The following is an 18,743-nucleotide window of genomic DNA, read 5'->3' as shown; positions in this document are numbered from 1 at the left end:
ACAAATAACTCAATTTCGTTTCTTTTTATGGCTGAGTAATAATCCATTGTATATATGTGCCACATCTTCTTTATCCATTCATCTGTCAATGGACACTTAGGTTGCTTCCATATCCTGGCTATTGTAAGTAGAGCTGCAATAAACATTGTAGTAAATGACTCTTTTTGAATTATGGTTTTCTCAGGGTATATGCCCAGTAGTGGGATTGCTGGGTCGGATGGTAGTTCTATTTTTAGTTTTTTAAGGACCCTCCATACTGTTCTCCATAGTGGCTGTATCAATTTACATTCCCACCAACAGAGCAAGAGGGTTCCCTTTTCTTGACACCCTCTCCAGCATTTATTGTTTGTAGATTTTTTGATTATGGCCATTCTGACCGGTCTGAGGATATCTCATTGTAGTTTTGATTTGCATTTCTCTAATGATTAATGATGTTGAGCATTCTTTCATGAGTTTGTTGGCAATCTGTATATCTTCCTTGGAGAAATGTCTATTTAGGTCTTCTGCCCATTTTTGTATTGGGTTGTTTGTTTTTTGATATTGAGCTGCATGAGCTGCTTGTAAATTTTGGAGATTAATCCTTTGTCAGTTGCTTCATTTGCAAATATTTTCTCCCATTCTGAGGATTGTCAGAGGGTTGTCAGCAAAGGAAACCATAAACTCTTGTTTATGGTTTCCTTTGCTGTGCAAAAGCTTTTAAGTTTCATTAGGTCCCATTTGTTTTTGTTTTTATTTCCATTTCTCTAGGAGGTGGGTCAAAAGGGATCTTGCTGTGATTTATGTCATAGAGTGTTCTGCCTATGTTTTTCTCTAAGAGTTTGATAGTTTCTGGCCTTACATTTAGGTCTTTAATCCATTTTGAGCTTATTTTTGTGTATGGTGTTAGGGAGTGTTGTAATTTCATACTTTTACATGTAGCTGTCCAGTTTTCCCAGCACCACTTATTGAAGAGGCTGTCTTTTCTCCATTGTATATTCTTGCCTCTTTTATCAAAGATAAGGTGACCATATGTGCATGGGTTTATCTCTGGGCTTTGTATCCTGTTCTATTGATCTATATTTCTGTTTTTGTGCCAGTACCATACTGTCTTGATTACTGTAGGTTTGTAGTATAGTGTGAAGTCAGGGAGCCTGAATCCTCCAGCTCCATTTTTCGTTCTCAAGATTGCTTTGGCTATTCGGGGTCTTTTTTGTTTCTATACAAATTGTGAAAATTTTTGTTTTCATTCTGAGAAAAATGCCAGTGGTAGTTTGATAGGGCTTGCGTTGAATCTGTAGATTGCTTTGAGTACTAGAGTCATTTTCACAATGTTGATTCTTTCAATCCAAGAACATGGTATATCTCTCGAACTGTTTGTATCATCTTTAATTTCTTTCATCAGTGTCTTATAATTTTCTGCATACAGGTCTTTTGTCTCCTTAGGTAGGTTTATTCCTAGGTATTTTATTCTTTTTGTTGCAGTGGTAAATGGGAGTGTTTTCTCAATTTCACTTTCAGATTTTTCATCATTAGTGTATAGGAATGCTAGAGATTTCTGTGCATTAATTTTGTATCCTGCTGCTTTACCAAATCCATTGATTAGCTCTAGTAGTTTTCTGGTAGCATCTTTAGGATTCTCTATGTATAGTAAACAGTGACAGCTTACTTCTTCTTTTCTGATTTGGATTCCTTTTATTTCTTCTTCTTCTCTGATTGCTGTGGCTGAAACTTCCAAAACTATGCTGAATAATAGTGGTGAGAGTGGGCAACCTTGTCTTGTTCCTGATCTTAGTGGAAATGGTTCCAGTTTTTCACCATTGAAGGCGATGTTGGCTGTGGGTTTGTCATATATGGCCATTATTTTGTTGAGGAAAGTTCTCTCTATGCCTACTTTCTGGTGGGTTTTTATCATAAATGGGTGTCGATTTTTGTTGAAAGCTTTCTCTGCATCTTTTGAGATGATCATATGGTTTTTCTCCTTCAATTTGTTAATATGGTGTATCACATTGATTAATTTGTGTATATTGAAGAATCCTTGCAAGGAATGCAGTTTCAACTGACCTATATTTTGCACCTTGGTGAGTATTATCAAAATCCATTTTCTGCTTGTATTGAATTGTTCTAAAATGTTTAGTGGAGATAGGTTTTAAACATATCCACCTCTTTTTTCTATGCTAACACATATTTGCATGACTCTTCTGTTGTATAATTGTGTCAACAACTAGAAAGTTTCAGTCAAACATGGCCATTATCCACCCATAGCTATTTCTGTCACTCTTTAATGGAGTATTAGCAGCAGCAGGTAAATAAGATACTAAAAAAAGCAAACTACTTTCAGATTCTTAATTTACACATACAATGCATTTTAATTTTTAAAAATAGCTCTGCTTTGAATATAGCACTTATCCCAGTGATGAGGTCTCATAAAGAATTTATAGGCAAAATTCCCTCTTCTGAGTAAGCTGCAACTCAGAACTAAAAGGCCAAATTCTCCATACTGGGCTGTCTTTAATAAGCTGAGAATCACTTATATTAGTCATAGAGAAGATGTTTCCAACAATTACTCTCTTTGATCCTGCTTTTCTGTATCTATAACAGCCCTGCTTTGAGTGACTACTAACTAAATTGCTTAGAATCTTCTCTTGAAATATTCCTGCTGAATTTCTTCACGGCAGTAGACTTTTAAGAATCTCCTCTTTTAATTTGGCAACTCCCAAACCCTGAGGCAAATTCTCAGTTAGCTTGGCTGGTCATGGAACAAAGAAGAACAGCTCTTGATGGTAAAGGCTCATTTGTTCTTTGTTGAAAAATTTCTGCCTCAGAGGCAAGCCACAAGCCAGCCAATGGAAGTGGAGACTCACTGGACTGCGCTCCCCCCCCCAGGACTAGGAAGCTTAGATCTGGTCTCAAAGAGTCAGGGAAGAGTTGGTCTTGTCTACATCTGCTTTGTTTTTTGTTTTGTTTGTTTGTTTTGGCCACACTGTGCAGCATGTGGGATCTTAGTTCCCTGATTGGGGATCGAACCCACACCTCCTGAGTGGAAGCGCGGAGTCCTGACCACAGGACGGCCAGGGAAGTCCCCATCTATATCTTCTTAGGATGTTCTCTTTGGGACTAAAACAGTATTCAAAATCAGAAGCAACCAGTCATGGCATCTTTTCCCGGCCTCACCATAGGATAACTTACACCTTGCCAAAGTTCTAAACCACACCACAGAACCTCAGAGAGGCCTCAATCAGGAGACCCTTCTCTCTGGAGGGAAAACCTTCAAAACTAAATTAGCTTGGGTGGAAAAGGTCTCCCTGCAACAGATCCTGGGTTTCTAAACCTAAGCTTTACCTGCTCTAACCCAAATCTCTAGGGTAGCCTGTGGTCAAACTACCAACCAGGTTAGCCCCACCTCATCTGCATGGGCATTTTCTGGTTTATAGTTCGACCACAGGCATTTATATAAATACTGAAGCCTATTTAAACCCTCTGTCTTGTATTCTAACTAAGGAAGATAAGGAGAAAAGATCATAAAATTGGCCCCAGGTTTGGGGAACTGTATACAAAGTGCAAATCTTATCCAATGTGCATCCTTTGCACGTTTGCTCACTCATAGTAAATAATGTGTGTGAGAACATAAATGGATGTGTGTGTTTATAGCCTCTAAACTCTGAAGTGAAGTCTAAACTAGATGAAAACATCACATGTGTTTAAGAAAATTATAACAATATCCAAAATTACTGAGAGATCATATAATAATGGTTGTATCTATAAATGACTCTGACTTTACCGAAAATTTACTGTATATTTTCTTTAAATGACCAGCTTTCCTAAATTCATTTTTAATAAGATCCTGTCATCAAGTTTTATGTCATTTTTGAGCAATACATTGATTTTCTAAAGACAAACATTATTCTCGAAATCAGTTCCAACCTATTGCTCATGTAATAACTCAGCAGTTGAAAGCTTTAATCCAGGAAGGATATTGCTACGTCTATCTATGTTCAGGCATGAAGGTTTAACTACTTAAGGTTTTTCACCACTTTCTGCCAAGTATTTTAGACCAGAAGTTCATATTTGGTGGTAGAATATTACATGAATAATAGTTCAATTTCCCAAAGTCCTGGAATACTTTTATTTCTGAAAAGTACATGTTTGATTAAAACATGTTTGGCCAAGTCAGGTTCTAAAAACATATTCAATCTCTAAGGCAACAATTCCAATAAAAGAATTCAGGATGGAACCTGTCTAAAAGAATAAAGCCCTGGAAGGGGAATCTTAGCTAATCCACACGTAGCATTAGCAGAGATTTTATACCTGCCCTTTTTGAAAAAGCCTCTGTCTGTTGAAGTCCAAACTTTAGGTTAGTTATTTATCCTAGATGCCAATTCTAGGAAATAAAAGGAGATGGGGATTTGGATTGTTGGGTGAATAAAAAGAAACATCCAGGTTAACCAAGCTAGGATCATCTATTATATAGTGAAATAAAGTGTGTGAGGGGCCTAACCACATCTCAAAGAGAAAGAAATATTATGCTCTGTTTTAGTATAATAATCTTTGCAATGAGATGGAAGGTGGAAAATTCCCCATTCAAACTGACTTTTGGTAATCTGTGGGGAAGGAGACATTATGGATCATATTCTTAGCTATAGAAACGTGATCTATATATATGTTTAACACCTAATAATAATCACAAAATGACCATATTAGCAGAATAGATGTGGGTAATGTGTACACAAGGGAAAGAACATTATTTTTCAGTAGGCTGTATTTTTGGAGGACAGCTTGAAGGAAAGCAATCCATTAAATCCATTCAAAACAAGTCCATGATAGAAGATTCTTTATATTTTTATCGTTGAAAAAACTGAGGAGAAGCCAAGCTTATTCCACAGTATGGTAATTATTTTTCCTTTTAGGCCCATCCCTCCCATCCCTGTCTGCTGAAATCAGGGCTTGGCATAAATTTTCATGTCTCGGGAAAAGTATATAGGAGCAGCTGGAACCTGTCCTGTGTGTATTATTTTAGAGTGTGGGATTTACATGATTCACCATCCAGAGGCTGATGGGGTGATTTTGAAGGGAGAGGGAGTTGTTTGGGGTGTTTTTTTTTTAAATTTTTTGTTTTGAGATAATTGCAAGTTCCCATGCAGTTGTAAGAAATAATACAGAGAGCTTCCCTGGTGGCGCAGTGGGTGAGAGTCCGCCTGCCGATGCAGGGGACACGGGTTCGTGCCCCGGTCCGGGAAGATCCCACATGCCGCGGAGCGGCTGGGCCCATGAGCCATGGCCGCTGAGCCTGCGCATCAGGAGCCTGTGCTCCGCAATAGGAGAGGCCACAACAGTGAGAGGCCCGCGTACTGCAAAAAAAAAAAAAAAAAAAGAAAAAATACAGAGAGATCCCATTTCACCCAATTTTCCCCAATGGTAGCGTCTTGTGTAACTACAGTACAATATTACAGCCAGGAAACTGACATTGAAATAATCCATTAACCGTATTCAGATTTCTGCAGTTTTACATGCCCTTGTTTGTGTGGGTGTGTATTTAATTCTATGCAATTTTATCACGTGTATAGATTCATGAGACCATACCACAGTTAAGATACAGAACAGTTCCATCACTTCCAGGATCCCTAGTAATACTCTTTTATATCCACACCCACCTCTCCCCCTCCCTCACCCATGGCCACCATGAATCTGTTTTCCAGCTCTAGAATTGTGTCATTCAAGAAAAGGAATTATGTAGTATATAACCTTTTGAGATTGGTGTTGTTTACTCAGCATCATTCCTTGAAGATCCATCCATAGTGTCGCATGTATCAACGACTCCCTCCCTTTTCCTGCTGAGTAGTATCCCATGGTATGGATAGACCACACTTTACCTAACCATTCACCCACTGAAGGACATCTGGGTTGTTGCCGGTTTGGGGCCATTATAAAGATGCTATACAGATTTTTTATGAATAGATATTTTAATCTCTCTGGGATAATTACCTAAGAGTGTAATTGCTAGGTTGTATGATAAGCGCATTCTTAGCTTTAGAAGAAACTACCGTACGTCTTCCCAGAGTGGCTGTTCCATTTTACATTCCTACCAGCAGTGTATGAGTAATCCAGTTTTCCCCATCCTCTCCAGCAGCTGGAGTTATTACTGTTTTTTATTTAGCCATTCTGTTAGGTATGTAGTGCTATTGTTTTGATTTGCGTCTCCCTAATGGCTAATGATATTAAACATCTTCTCAGGTGCTTACTGGCTCTCTCTCTGTCTCCTACAGTGAAATGTCTATTCATGCTGCTTGCCATTTTCTACTTGGATTGGTTTTTTAATGTTGAGTTTTGAGAGCCCTTTATATATTCTAGATCAAGTGCTTTGTCAGATACGTGATTTGTAATTATATTCTCCCAGTCTGTAGCTTGCCTTTTTACCTCTTCACAAAGTTTTTAATTTTGATGAGGTCCAATTTACCAATTTTTCTTTTTATGGATCATGAGCTTGCTGTCAATTCAAGTGTGTGACTTTAACATAACGGAGTAAACCCTGCAGACAATCCACGCAGGCAAGAAATAGTTTGGATTACCATACCCACCCCGCATTCACATATAAAGATTTAACAGTTATCTTAACTCAGAATTTAACATTTTAAAACAAACAGAACTTTAAAAATCATTTTTAAACCAAGCTTTAAAGATACTATTTCAGAGGCTACACGTGAAAAGTAAAGAACTGAGGTGACAGTTGAGATAGAGCTGCCCTTTAATGCTCTGGCTCACCTGTGACTGAAACCTTCATGACAGATCTGTTGGACGGCAGATACCAATGGCTAAGTGTACTATACAGGCTGAAACTCCCACCTGTCCCATCCTTTATCCCAGAGGGGTATGATTTGGTCCATGGTGTATCTGAACCCAGCAATTCAGGTTATAAAGGGGTCAGTTAAATTTATATATTTTAAGAGAAAGTTATTTCCCAAGGAATTCTTAAATTCTCCAGTTGATTTTCTCCATGTTTGGACAACAGGTATAAGAGGCGGGATGAGGATTCTCCTTCCTCGTGTCTATGCATTCGTCTTTGTTATTTGCCCTAAAATAACACATAGAGAATTCCCAGCGAATGGAGGCTGTCTCAGATCAGGTCTCCCAGAAGCAGAGCCTGAGACAAGGATTTGTGTGCAAGTGATTTATTGAGGGAGTGCTCTGAGGAGGGAGAGTGAGGGGGGTGGAGGCAGGATGGGGTCCCAGCAGGAGTCTGGCTTCAACCTCCTCCCAGGAGAGCTTCTGAGCATAAATTGCACCACAGAGTAGAGCCCAGCCTGAGGCAATGGCTGGGAAATATGTATCCATCAGTCACTGGCTACCGGCTGGGCCCGGTGGGGACATGAGCACAGGTGGCATAACCTCCCAGGCTAAGAGATTTCCATCAGGCTGAGGGCGCCAACAGTATCCACCACCAGGATCTTAATAATCACAGAACTAGTATTAAAAATACACAGACTGTTAACTCTCCCACTTAACCAGTTGCTTCTCTAAGCCTTCTGCTACCCTTAGATTGCCTCCTCTGTCCTGTTTCTGTCATGATCAAGGGTTGCTCAGTTACATGGAAGCTCAAGATGAATGCAACAGAGGTGCTTGTCGCCCCCCCCCACCAGCAATCTCCTGGTGGGTTGCAGCGCGCAGCTCTCTGCTTCTACCTGTGGGCTGGGCGGGACCCAGAAATACTACGTCCTCAGTTACCTTGAGGTGGGTTGATTCTTTACTTGTTGGGACATAATTTAGTCAGTGATGCAGATTTTTCCAAGTACATCTAGGGCAGTCGAGACAACAGTAAAAAGGAGACAGCACGCTTTCCGAAACATCAGAGATACAAGTGATTCAATTCAACATCTGGGAAAACTTCCCTGATCAGGGAAAAAGGAAAATGGGCTTCATCTATTTCTTGTTACCTTTAGAGTTAGACAGAAAACGCTTTTTTGATTCAGTCTTTGAAGGGAATACTGTACAATATACTGTTTTGCTTGGCTGCCTTAGTGACTCTCATGGAGTGGACTTAATTGACTAGTTGGGTGAAGATGGAAGATCCCTCAGGGCCGCAAGGCTATTATGCTGAACGTGAGTTCTCACTGCCCTGCTTCAGGTGGAGATGGAGCTGGGGCCGACTTGGTATTGTCTACAGTTCCATGCTACTTGGAAATTGTCTTGTCTAGAGACTATCAAATCCTGATGTGAACATATTTTTGTGCCTTTTTTTTCTTAAAGACCCATTTTATTAAAGGACCAGTTGCTTTTTTTTCTTCCCTGGGCTCTGAAACAAGCATCCAAGGTCATCTGAGTATCATACCTGCTGAAAAGCCCAAGGCAATCACGTCAACCCCTTAACTGAGAGGATGTTCAGGAAGGAAGTTGGATGTAAGCCTAATGTTAGTGGCCCAGGCTTTTCCATGTATTGTTCGTTTAAGGCAACTCCCGGAGGCTCTGGGAAAGGCTTTGTATTCTCATTTGTTTCTAGTAAAAAGAAGATGATTCTAAATAAGTGGAGACAATACCTGAATGTTGAGCCCTGGCCGAAGTTTGGGAAGTACTTGTGTAAGAAAGCAAATCCTCTACATGTGCAAGGAAATGACACTATAGTTTTGCTCAGTTTTAGGTCAGGTGGGATGGAAGGCCCTTCAGGTAACTTCCCGAAGTCCAGGTCCTCTGGACAAAGAAGTAGCTCCCAACTGTAATACTAGAAACTTTCCAACACTGGCATCACCCCTCTTGTCCTTCCACCATTGGCATTTGCTTAAGTTGTCATGAGCCACTATACTCTGATGATAATTAGAAATTGATGTTCCTGGATTGCAAAGTTACACCAAAAATAGAAATAAATCAAACTGCAGAGCTTCTTTGGTCTAGGTAATCACAGAAATCTTCATCTTCAAACTGGAATAAAAACCTCAAGATAGCTTCTGGCTGACAAAGTATTACAGGTGGGACTACAAGTACTAGTTACGTAAACATTTGCCTGGCATGGAAGATACTTTTTTTTCATCCATTGTCTAGCAAAGAGCTATCAGGTGAAACATTCTCTTCCGAATCTTCAAGTCAACATCGACTCAGAGTGCTACCCAAGTTGGACCTCCCATATCTAGTTGCCACAACTAAGCATCCTCTGTAGCCATTTCCATCAAAGATTGTGCTTCGAAAATGTTTACAGAAAAAAAAATGACCCACAATCAAAATGGCCCTTGAAGTTAGACATCTTCCCCAATAATTTTCATAGTATTACTGAAATGAAGTCTTGACACCTTTTAGTGGAATCACAGGGTTCCTGCTGCTCTTTTAGGACAGATCTGGGGCAAACCTTCCTCTAGGCAGAACTGATGTTGCTTGTATGAGTCCTTAATTTCCAAAGGGCATTTTGGTTTTCTTCAAGTATAAGGCTTATGGTGGCCCATGCTTCTAAAAAGATTTTATAGATCTCTTGAAAGGCTGGTTTACTTTGACAGACTCTAGCTGACATAGTCATTAAAATCATCATGCATTTGTTCAACAAAAGAGGTGGGCCAGGTCAGATCGTGTAGGCCCTTGTAAGCCATGATCAAACATAAAATCAAACACTCGCTGAATACCTACCAGCACATTTGCTGTTGTGGGCAATTTCCAATATGGAAATGGAAGAAATAGCTCCTGCTTCCTGGAAGCTTTGCAAAAATGATCCTCCAGAGTCCCACAGATATTAGCCAGGAACATCTGTGCAGACCATTGGCAGTCCTTTGGAAATCTTGGGAGATTTCCCCAGGAGTTTTAAGTAAGTAGAGCTACAAGTGGATGCATTTAATTAAGCAAACTCAAAGGCCAATCTTGACTGTTATAACCTTTGAAAATCCATCCCAAGCAAAACTAGTTCCAATTAACTAAAACCTTCTAGTCTGCAAGACAAGAGGGTGGGTCTCTCTATTGTGAGTTTAATGAAAATCTTTTATAAAATCCACATGTGTGACGTAAAGATTTTGGCCCTGGAAGCTTTTATGCCAAAAATAATGTCTGAGAGGGAAAGGATGATGGTTGCAGATAAACTAATGGCCAATTATTTCATTAATTTCTTCCTAATTCTTTTTTTATATAGCTATTTGAATTTTATTTGTTTTAGTTTATTGTTGGCTGCGTTGGGCCTTCATTGCTGCACATGGGCTTTCTCTAGTTGCGGTGAGCAGGGGCTAGTCTTCATTGCAGTGTGCGGGCTTCTCATTGTGGTGGCTTCTCTTGTTGCAGAGCTCAGGCTCTAGGCACGAGGGCTTCAGTAGTTGTGGCATGCGGGCTCAGTAGTTGTGGTTTGCAGGCTCTAGAGAGCAGGCTCAGTAGTTGTGGGACACAGGTTTAGTTGCTCCGCAGCATGTGGGATCTTCCCGGACCAGGGCTCGAACCCATGTCCCCTGCATTGGCAGGCGGGTTCTTAACCCTTGTGCCAGCAGGGGAGTCCCTAATTATTCTTTTTTTTTTGGCTAAAGAGAGTCATTCCAACTCAATAGTATATCCTAATTATTTTTCTATAGTTTAAAATAACCTCCAGTTCCTCTGCCCCTTGTATGAGAAAAATTATGAGTTCTACATAAATCTGCATTTTTGTCCCAAGTGTATAAATTTATAAAATTTCTAGGTCACATCTTAATTTTGTTTATTTTTGTAGTTAAATGCCTATTGATGGAAAAATTGATGTCTTGTTACTTCCTCTACTTTCTATTTTTAGCCAGACTGAATGAAAAATATAGTAAGTACAGCTTGTTTTTAAATTCATATCAACAATAAGTAATGATGATTCTTTATTTTTAATTTTAATGATGTGTTTTCCAGGGGGAACAAAAATGCCTCATCTGTGACTCCAGATTTCCATATGATCCGCACGCCCAACCCAACAGCCACACCACTGAGAATGTAATCCCAAGTTTTGAACCAGATGGAGAAGAAAAATGGTGGCAATCAGAAAACAGTATGATTAAGTTCCATTCCAATTTTTTATTCCTTCAAATTTTTTGTAAGGCACCTTTCACTCTATGATTTTGGCACTATCACAGCAAGGAGTTATACTGAAATGGAATTGTATCCACTGAGAATGTAAAACCCTCTAAAAAAACAAAATTTAATTTTTATTTTAAGAAAGATTATTTTCCTCTTGAGAAATCGAAGTATTTTTTAAGCACATAACTCAGAATGTTTCACTTTTTCTGTGGTGGGAAAGAACGTAGCTCTGCATCCTCTTGTTCTTTGTTAAAAAAAAAAAGTTATGAGGTGTTGGTAAATTAAGCCATATATAAAACACACTGCTGTAAACAAATAATAACCCAGGGGAAGTCTGAGAGTTAATACCATGTGCTTTTTCCTTTTTCAACTCCTGAAGGGAAAAAGAGAACGGACATTTTATTTCTTACTGTAAGCCAAAGATTTTAATATAAAAATCGAATTGAGAGGAGAGTTGGCTACTCACTGCAGTCTTTCTTTCCTGGATTGATGCCCTTCCCTGTTCATGAATAACTGTGATACTGAACCTCACACCGGCCCTGACCGTCCTTATTTCCTAGACACCACTGTAAGTTTGGACCTGATTGGGGATTTCTTGTTTCCCACCCCAGCCTTGGGCCTTATGTGTTTAATGCAGCTGGTTGGGCTATATTAAATGATGGGCCCTCTTCAACACTGGTCTGGAGCCCTTAACCCAGAAAAGGATTCCATTGCCACATCTCTGTATGTTGCACCTTGGGCTACAATTCCTCTATTCTGTTCAGATGCCTAAACATATTTCCCTTCGGGGATCCTAGACCATGAGAGGGGAGTGTGGGAATAATCATAATAGGTAAGATCATTTAGGGCAAGCATCATATGAGGCTATTTTTTTATGTCACCTATTGGACAGGGACATGATTGGTGTCTATTAAATGCTGGTTCATTTTGGATCCTAATGATTGGTCTGTCATTGGACTCTCCTTAGTGAATGTTGGTGGGTTTTGCCACACTGACGGATGCGGCCATTTTTGCTTCACAGCTGCTTTGACCCACACGTCCAGCATTCGTTCCACGTCTCCTTACAGAAGGAATGCCCTTCGGTCAAAGCTGACTACACAGAAGATGGGTTCTCAACCAAGAACTTTAGACAGGGCACAAGAGATGTCCTTTCCAGAAAGAGCTAGGAGCCCTTGACACAGAGCCTGGAGTGTGGCTGCTCTCTCGGCAGCACATCCTTCCCCAAGCCATTCAGCCTAGAATGCTAAGCTGCTCCCCAATTCACCACAGTGCAGCCACTGTTCTCTGGAACTAGACTGTCCAATACTGTGGCTCCACACATGGCTCCTGAGCATGCAGAACATGGCAAAACCAAACTGAGATGTACTGTGAATGTAAAAACATCCTGGATTTCTAAGACTTAATTTCGAGAAAAATATATGTGTAATAAAGCACTACTAATTTTTAAAATGTTGACTATATATTGAAATGAGAATATTTTTCATATATTGGATTAAGTATATTATATATATCATATATGACATAAATATATATGATAAATAATACATTATATCATGTATGACATATAAGTAATATTCAATGTATTATAAATAATTTATAATAAATATAATAAAGTATTATTTATTATATTTATTATTAATAAAGATAAATAATTTCTCCTGCTTCTTTTTACTTTAAAATGTGGCTGCTAAAAAGTTTTAAATGACACATGGGACTCATATTCCCATCGGACAGTTCCACTCGAGAGTGGCTTCTATCACGTCTGGATTGGGGTTGATCCTCTGTGTCCGTGCTAGAGCTGGATGGCAGCTATCTCAGTGCAAAGTCCTGGCCAGGATGCTTTGGGCTACAATCCATGTGTTCTCTTTGGACACCTAAATATATCTCCCTTAGGAGATCCTAGACCATGAGAAGGGAGTGTGGGAATCGTCATAATATATAAGCTCATTTAGGGCAAGCATAATATGAGGTTGTCTTTCTATGTCATCCATTGAACAAGGACATGATTGGTGGCCACAGAGGAACCCACAGACCCTCAGTCCCAGGGAAATAATCCAAGCTGGGTTTTCTGCTAAGTGACAATACAAATAGTTCAAATGCTTTTTTGCAGCTGTTGGAAGGAAAGGGTGTTTGCCATGCTGTGCCTGCTAGCTTATGTTGAGTCAAGACTTGAGGTCAAGGAAATGATCCTTCTCTTTCCACCTCTGGGGAATGTCTGGGAACTCCCTTGGTGGTACGTGATGCTGCCACACAGTGGCCGTGTGCATTGCCACCAAAAGGTGGATGTGGGCACAGTCAGGGGAAAACGGGTATTACCTGTACGTGGACCTTCTCCTGGGCATGGCTGACTTGGGAAACCACTCCAGCAGACTAGGCAAGAGTGTTGATCACCAACCATGAGATTTCAAAGGGTTTCGTTACAGACAAGCCACAATGAGGGATTAACGTGATAAACAGGGGTCTCTCAAAATCACTGATTTTCTTCTTTCTCGTTTTTCCTTTAGGTCTTGATCATGTCAGCATCAGACTGGATCTAGAGGCATTATTTCAGTTCAATCAACTTATTCTGACATTTAAGGTACAGATGTGTAGGCTTGCTGTCCCCTTATCTATTTACCAAATGCTTGGTATACCTACAATTTTGCTTCCTTGCTTCCCTACAGAGAACAAAAAGCTGTTTAAATCCAACTGAAGCTTTGTCATCCGGGTTTTTGTTCTTGAATGGAAAACAAAAAAAAACCCCTCTGCTCATTAATAATTTATTTAGATTAAGCATAAAAATAAAATAAAATCTTGGAAGATACAGCAAAAAGGAAACCTCCAAGCCCTGGGTTGATAGAGATTACAAGAACTAGAAAGATAATTTTTGACATAAGAGGGCAGGAACTGGAAATTATTTAGGGAAAAATTGTGATCAAAAGAGGAAGAAAATTTAAAGGCTCTTTACTGAGATTAGGTAGATGCCAGAGAAAATCCTGTACTATTGTCGTTCTTTAATCATTCATCAAAATTCTAATTTTGATGTCAAGCCTGGAGCTAGGTTTTGGTAATAAAAAAGGAACATAAGGGGCTTCCCTGGTGGAGCAGTGGTTGAGAGTCCGCCAGCTAATGCAGGAGACGCGGGTTCGTGCCCCGGTCCGGGGAGATCCCACATGCCGCAGAGCGGCTGGGCCCGTGAGCCATGGCCGCTGAGCCTGCGCGTCCAGAGCCTGTGCTCCGCAACGGGAGAGGCCACAACAGTGAGAGGCCCGCGTACCGCAAAAAAAAACAACAACAAAGGAACATAAAACTAAATGTTTTAAAAATTTTAAAAAGAACCCAGTCTTTGCCTTCAAAGAGCTCACAGTCTAGTCATGTATACAAACATATATATAATATATATATTTTATATATACACACACACATACATATATAAATTTGAAATTATAATGCCAAGTGACAAGTGCAGAAATAGATGTATGATTAGAATGCTGGGGGGTTCATTGACATGGCTAAGATGGCTCTGGGGAGTTGGTAAACTTCATGGTGGATTTTGAAGTATGTGTAGGAGTTTGCCAGAGGAAAAGCATTCTAGGCAAAGAAAAACCACATGCAAATTGCTGTAAAATATCTGCTACACTGCCTTTTTTAAAAATGAGTATGCTATCTTGCTTCAATTAATAATTCACAGAACCATAAACAATTTAAAAGTGGAATTCGATTCTGGGGCAAAGCATGTGCTCATAAATACTCGCCCGCCTGTTAGAAAGAGATTTCGGTGTTTTCATGGTAGAATAGATTTTTTTGTTTGTTTGTTTTGTAAATGTATTTTATTTACTTATTTATTTTTGGCTGTGTTGGGTCTTCGTTGCTGTGCGCGGGCTTTCTCTGATTGCGGTGAGTGGGGGCTACTCTTCATTGCGGTGCGCGGGCTTCTCACTGTGGTGGCTTCTTTTGTTGCAGAGCACGGGCTCTAGGCGTGCGGGCTTCAGTAGTTGTGGGTCGCAGGCTCCCTAGTTGTGGCTCGCGGGATCTAGAGCGCAGGCTCAGTAGTTGTGGCGCACAGGCTTAGTTGCCCCATGGCGTATGGGATCTTCCCGGACCAGGGCTCGAACCCGTGTTCACCGCATTGGCAGGCGGATTCTTAACCACTGCGCCACCAGGGAAGCCCGGTAGAATAGATTTTTAAAGATACAAATAAAGTTTTAAAAAATGGAATTTGAAAATGGAAACATTCAATCTGGAGTGGGTAATAAAATCAACTTTTGTGATGTATGACAAGTTTAACTCATTTTTCTCCTAGACTTTTTGGCCTGCTGCAATGTGAATTGAATGCTCCACAGACTATGGACACACCTGGAGAGTGTTCAAATATTTTGCCAAAGACTGTGCTACTTCCTTCCCCAACATCACATCTGGCCAGGCCCACGGAGTGGGAGACCTTCTTTGTGACTCCAAATATTCAGATATTGAACCCTCCACTGGTGGTGAGGTAGCATTTCCTTCCTTGGATTTCTTTGCCATAAATGAAACCTATTTTTGTTAATGTGGTTAATTGAGATGCAAACAATTTAGGTAGTGTTTACTGAAATTGAACTTGAGCTGCTGGTTGTTTCAGAATGAATGTGTCTGGATTGAAATGAGTCCTGAATTCATCTTATATTCAGATAAATTATAAATACCTTATAAGAAATCATCCTGTAGAGGAGTGCTGTGCTGAAGGTAAGCAAGGGCTAAAATGCAGCCTGGGCACCAGAGGAAGCAACATCTTTTTCTAACCCTTGTAAAGGAACCACAGAGGCTGGCGGCAGCCCTGGATTAGTTGTCTCAGCTCCCTGCTCTGTAAGTCCCCACCCACGTGGAATCTGCCAGGAACTTCCTCAGAGCAAAGCTGGTGATGGGCAGAGGGTCAGGGGGTAGGAGTGTGCTTGGGAGATATGACCTTATCAGCTAGACTAGAAGGAAGAGTGGCAGAAGGCAGGTCCAGAATCCCCTGCCAGATCTAAATTGACGATGACTTGATGAATAGTGACCCCATCACTCCATCCCAACCCGGCAGAGGAGCCCTTTCACCAGTGGTATCAGCACTTCTGTCTACATGGACCACTTGTGCGTAAAGAGCCAGAATGACTGTTTAACAACCTTCCTTCATTTTCATTCTTGGTATTTTTATTCATATGAGAACCTGTTATGGACCAGGGTTCTTGGCCTTCCCCAATCAATAAAAATTGACTAGAGGCCAGACAAGAAATTCAGGCAAGACTTTATTGGGGCCCCTGCTGCAGCAGGGGGGAACGAGAACAAACAACAGTTTCCCCTGCTTGCTCACTCCCCGAGGGGGGGGGACAAGCTTGTTTCTTATCCGGGGCGAGGGTAGGCTGTGTCCAGGGGTCGGGCCAGAGGGGTGGCTTAGGTGTTTTGCCCACCTTTTAGGTAGTGTTGCGTGCAGGGGGGCATGCACAATACCCTGCTTTTGCTCCTGACACCCTGTTTTTGCTCCAGGTTCTTCAAAAGTGGCAGTTGGGTTTTTTGGCCTCTTTGTATCTTTCGGGCGCAGTTATTTTTAGTCCCATGCGGTTTCTCTGTATTTTGTTGCTGGAGGAGAGGTGTGTTCAGGTGCAAGCACTGCAGCAAACGGTCCCAGGTCCCAGCTTGTCTCAAACCCAAATGATAATCTGCATTTTACACCAGGTGGGAAGCAATGGCTCAGCCTTCTTGTAAGGTCAGAATCTCTTCTTTAAGAGTATATTTAATAATTATGTTTTTGGGGTAAAATACTCTAAATTTACCTACATTTGTTTTACAGGTTGTTTAAAAAGTTTTGGGTCCCAGCTTTGAAATAGAAAACCCTTACAGCCCCTACGTCCAGGGTATGAATTGCTTTATATTTTTCACACCAACTCCTTTTCTAGAATTTCACGTTAGGGGAATTTCTTGTTATTGCATATCTAGGGGACATTAAGGGGATGTCAGTCAAGCAGGGTGCATTGAACCTATCCAACCTAAATGCACTTCGATTCGTTAATTTCATTATTTTCCTTTCTCTAGACCTTGTGACATTAACAAACCTGAGGATGAACTTTACCAAACTCCATATCGTCGGGGATACTTTGCTTGGAAGGACGCAAAATGATTCCCTTGATAAATACTACTATGCTCTGTATGAGATGGTGGCTCAGGAAGCTGTTTTTGCAGTGGCCACGCTAGCTAATGTGGCCCAACACAGAAGCTGAGCGGAGAAGTTTTCAGCCCTCCCGGAATGGTGAGTTGCAAACCTGAAAGCGTGGCTGGCTCTCCCATCTTCCCTTCACTGTCTTGGTGCTGAATGTAGATCAGACTCTGTATGTGGGGATCAACAATGTTGTTTCATTCAACCTGGCCCGTCAGGCCATTCTGGGGGTCTTCTGTTCTCTGGACAGAGGTTCTTGTGGATTCTGCCACATGTGGGCATCGTTCAGCTAATGGGCAGAATTTATAATTTATGATTTCAAGACAGTCCGTTTTGCTGTCTTTTGTTTATTGGTTTTTTAGGGAATGGAGATTTGCTAGGGATGACCCGTAAGTTCACATGCGTTGTCTCACAAGAACATATTGAAGGTCTATCATGTGAGAGCCTGTGCTCAGTGCCAAGGTGTCTGAGTGACATCTGATGCTCTGAAGATGGTCACCCCAAGTAACACTTACACTACAAATTACTCTATCTTAAGCAGTGCAGATCTTCTCCATTCCTGGGACTAATCGTAAAAGAGTAATGTAGTAGAAGAATGGTATTTTTTTTTTTTGCCGTACGCGGGCCTCTCACTGTTGTGGCCTCTCCTGTTGCGGAGCACAGGCTCCGGACGTGCAGGCTCAGCGGCCATGGCTCATGGGCCCAGCTGCTCCGCAGCATGTGGGATCTTCCCGGACTGGGGCACGAACCCGTGTCCCCTGACTCGGCAGGCAGACTCTCAACCACTGCGCCACCAGGGAAGCCCCGAAGAATGGTATTTTTTGCAGGGTCCTGGGGGTGTGTCTAACTCAATAGTTTTGAACTATTGGTCATAACAGACAAGGCTGGATTGAGGCTATTGCATCTTCCCACCTAGACACCTCTGTGTTTCACTGGAATTGGAACTTTTCCCTGGGAACGTGGACACGGAGGGCATTTTGTGAAAAAAACAATAGAATCACATACTTTTCTCTAGTTGCTTTCTGGTTTCTAGTTCCCTCTTTTCCTTGATGCTCCTAAATCACCCCATACACGCACACGCACGTGCACGCGCACGTGTACACACATACTCCCCATCCTGGCCCTCATTTTGCCAAAGGCTGCAAAATGTGCGTTCTGTGTTCCCTGAAATTAGAATTCAGAAATGCAAAAACATTTAGGTGTTCACTAAACATCTTAAATTTTTTTTAATTTAAAAGCTAGTTAAGCAAATAATAAAAGATAGTCAAGGCTGGTATTGTAACTAACAGATGGGAAACTAAGACCCAGAGGGACCCCGTGGCCTGGTACGTCATTTTCCATTTAAAGAACCCCAGCGTCCTCAAAGCTCTAAGATAAGCCCTGTGTTCACACCGTTTATGTTCCTCACACATGCAGGTTCATGGTCGGTGCATCTGTCAGCGCAGTACAGATGGCCCGAACTGTGAGAGGTGCAAGGACTTCTTCCAGGACGTTCCGTGGAGGCTAGCCGTGGGCCCCCTGGACAGCACATGCCGAGGTGGGTGGACCTCCACTCTCAGCATACACCGAGTTTCCTTATATGAGCTCCTTACACGATCTCTGCTTTTCCTTCTTTTGGAGAACATTTAGTTTGTGT

General features: G+C 41.2%; 1 protein-coding gene across 1 annotated transcript in view; it reads left to right on the top strand.

Annotated features, from left to right (window-relative positions):
- The first annotated feature begins 7,575 nt into the window (after positions 1–7,575).
- The window catches only part of LAMB4 (laminin subunit beta 4), a 106,716-nt gene continuing 95,548 nt past the window's right edge, over positions 7,576–18,743 (top strand). The window contains 8 exon segments of the mRNA XM_089917096.1: positions 7,576–7,701; positions 10,795–10,930; positions 13,464–13,537; positions 15,242–15,430; positions 16,745–16,808; positions 16,987–17,112; positions 17,115–17,200; positions 18,524–18,644. Of these exon segments, the coding sequence (XP_089773222.1) occupies positions 7,576–7,701; positions 10,795–10,930; positions 13,464–13,537; positions 15,242–15,430; positions 16,745–16,808; positions 16,987–17,112; positions 17,115–17,200; positions 18,524–18,644 (922 nt within the window).

This window comes from Delphinapterus leucas, chromosome 9 (genome assembly GCF_059928025.1).
Source record: "Delphinapterus leucas isolate spDelLeu-1000000601 "Yukka" chromosome 9, BTC_Dleu_Yukka2, whole genome shotgun sequence".
Classification (NCBI taxonomy): Eukaryota; Metazoa; Chordata; class Mammalia; order Artiodactyla; family Monodontidae; genus Delphinapterus; species Delphinapterus leucas.
The sequence above is the reverse complement of the archived record's forward strand: the minus strand, read 5'-3'. Positions and strand labels throughout refer to the sequence as shown.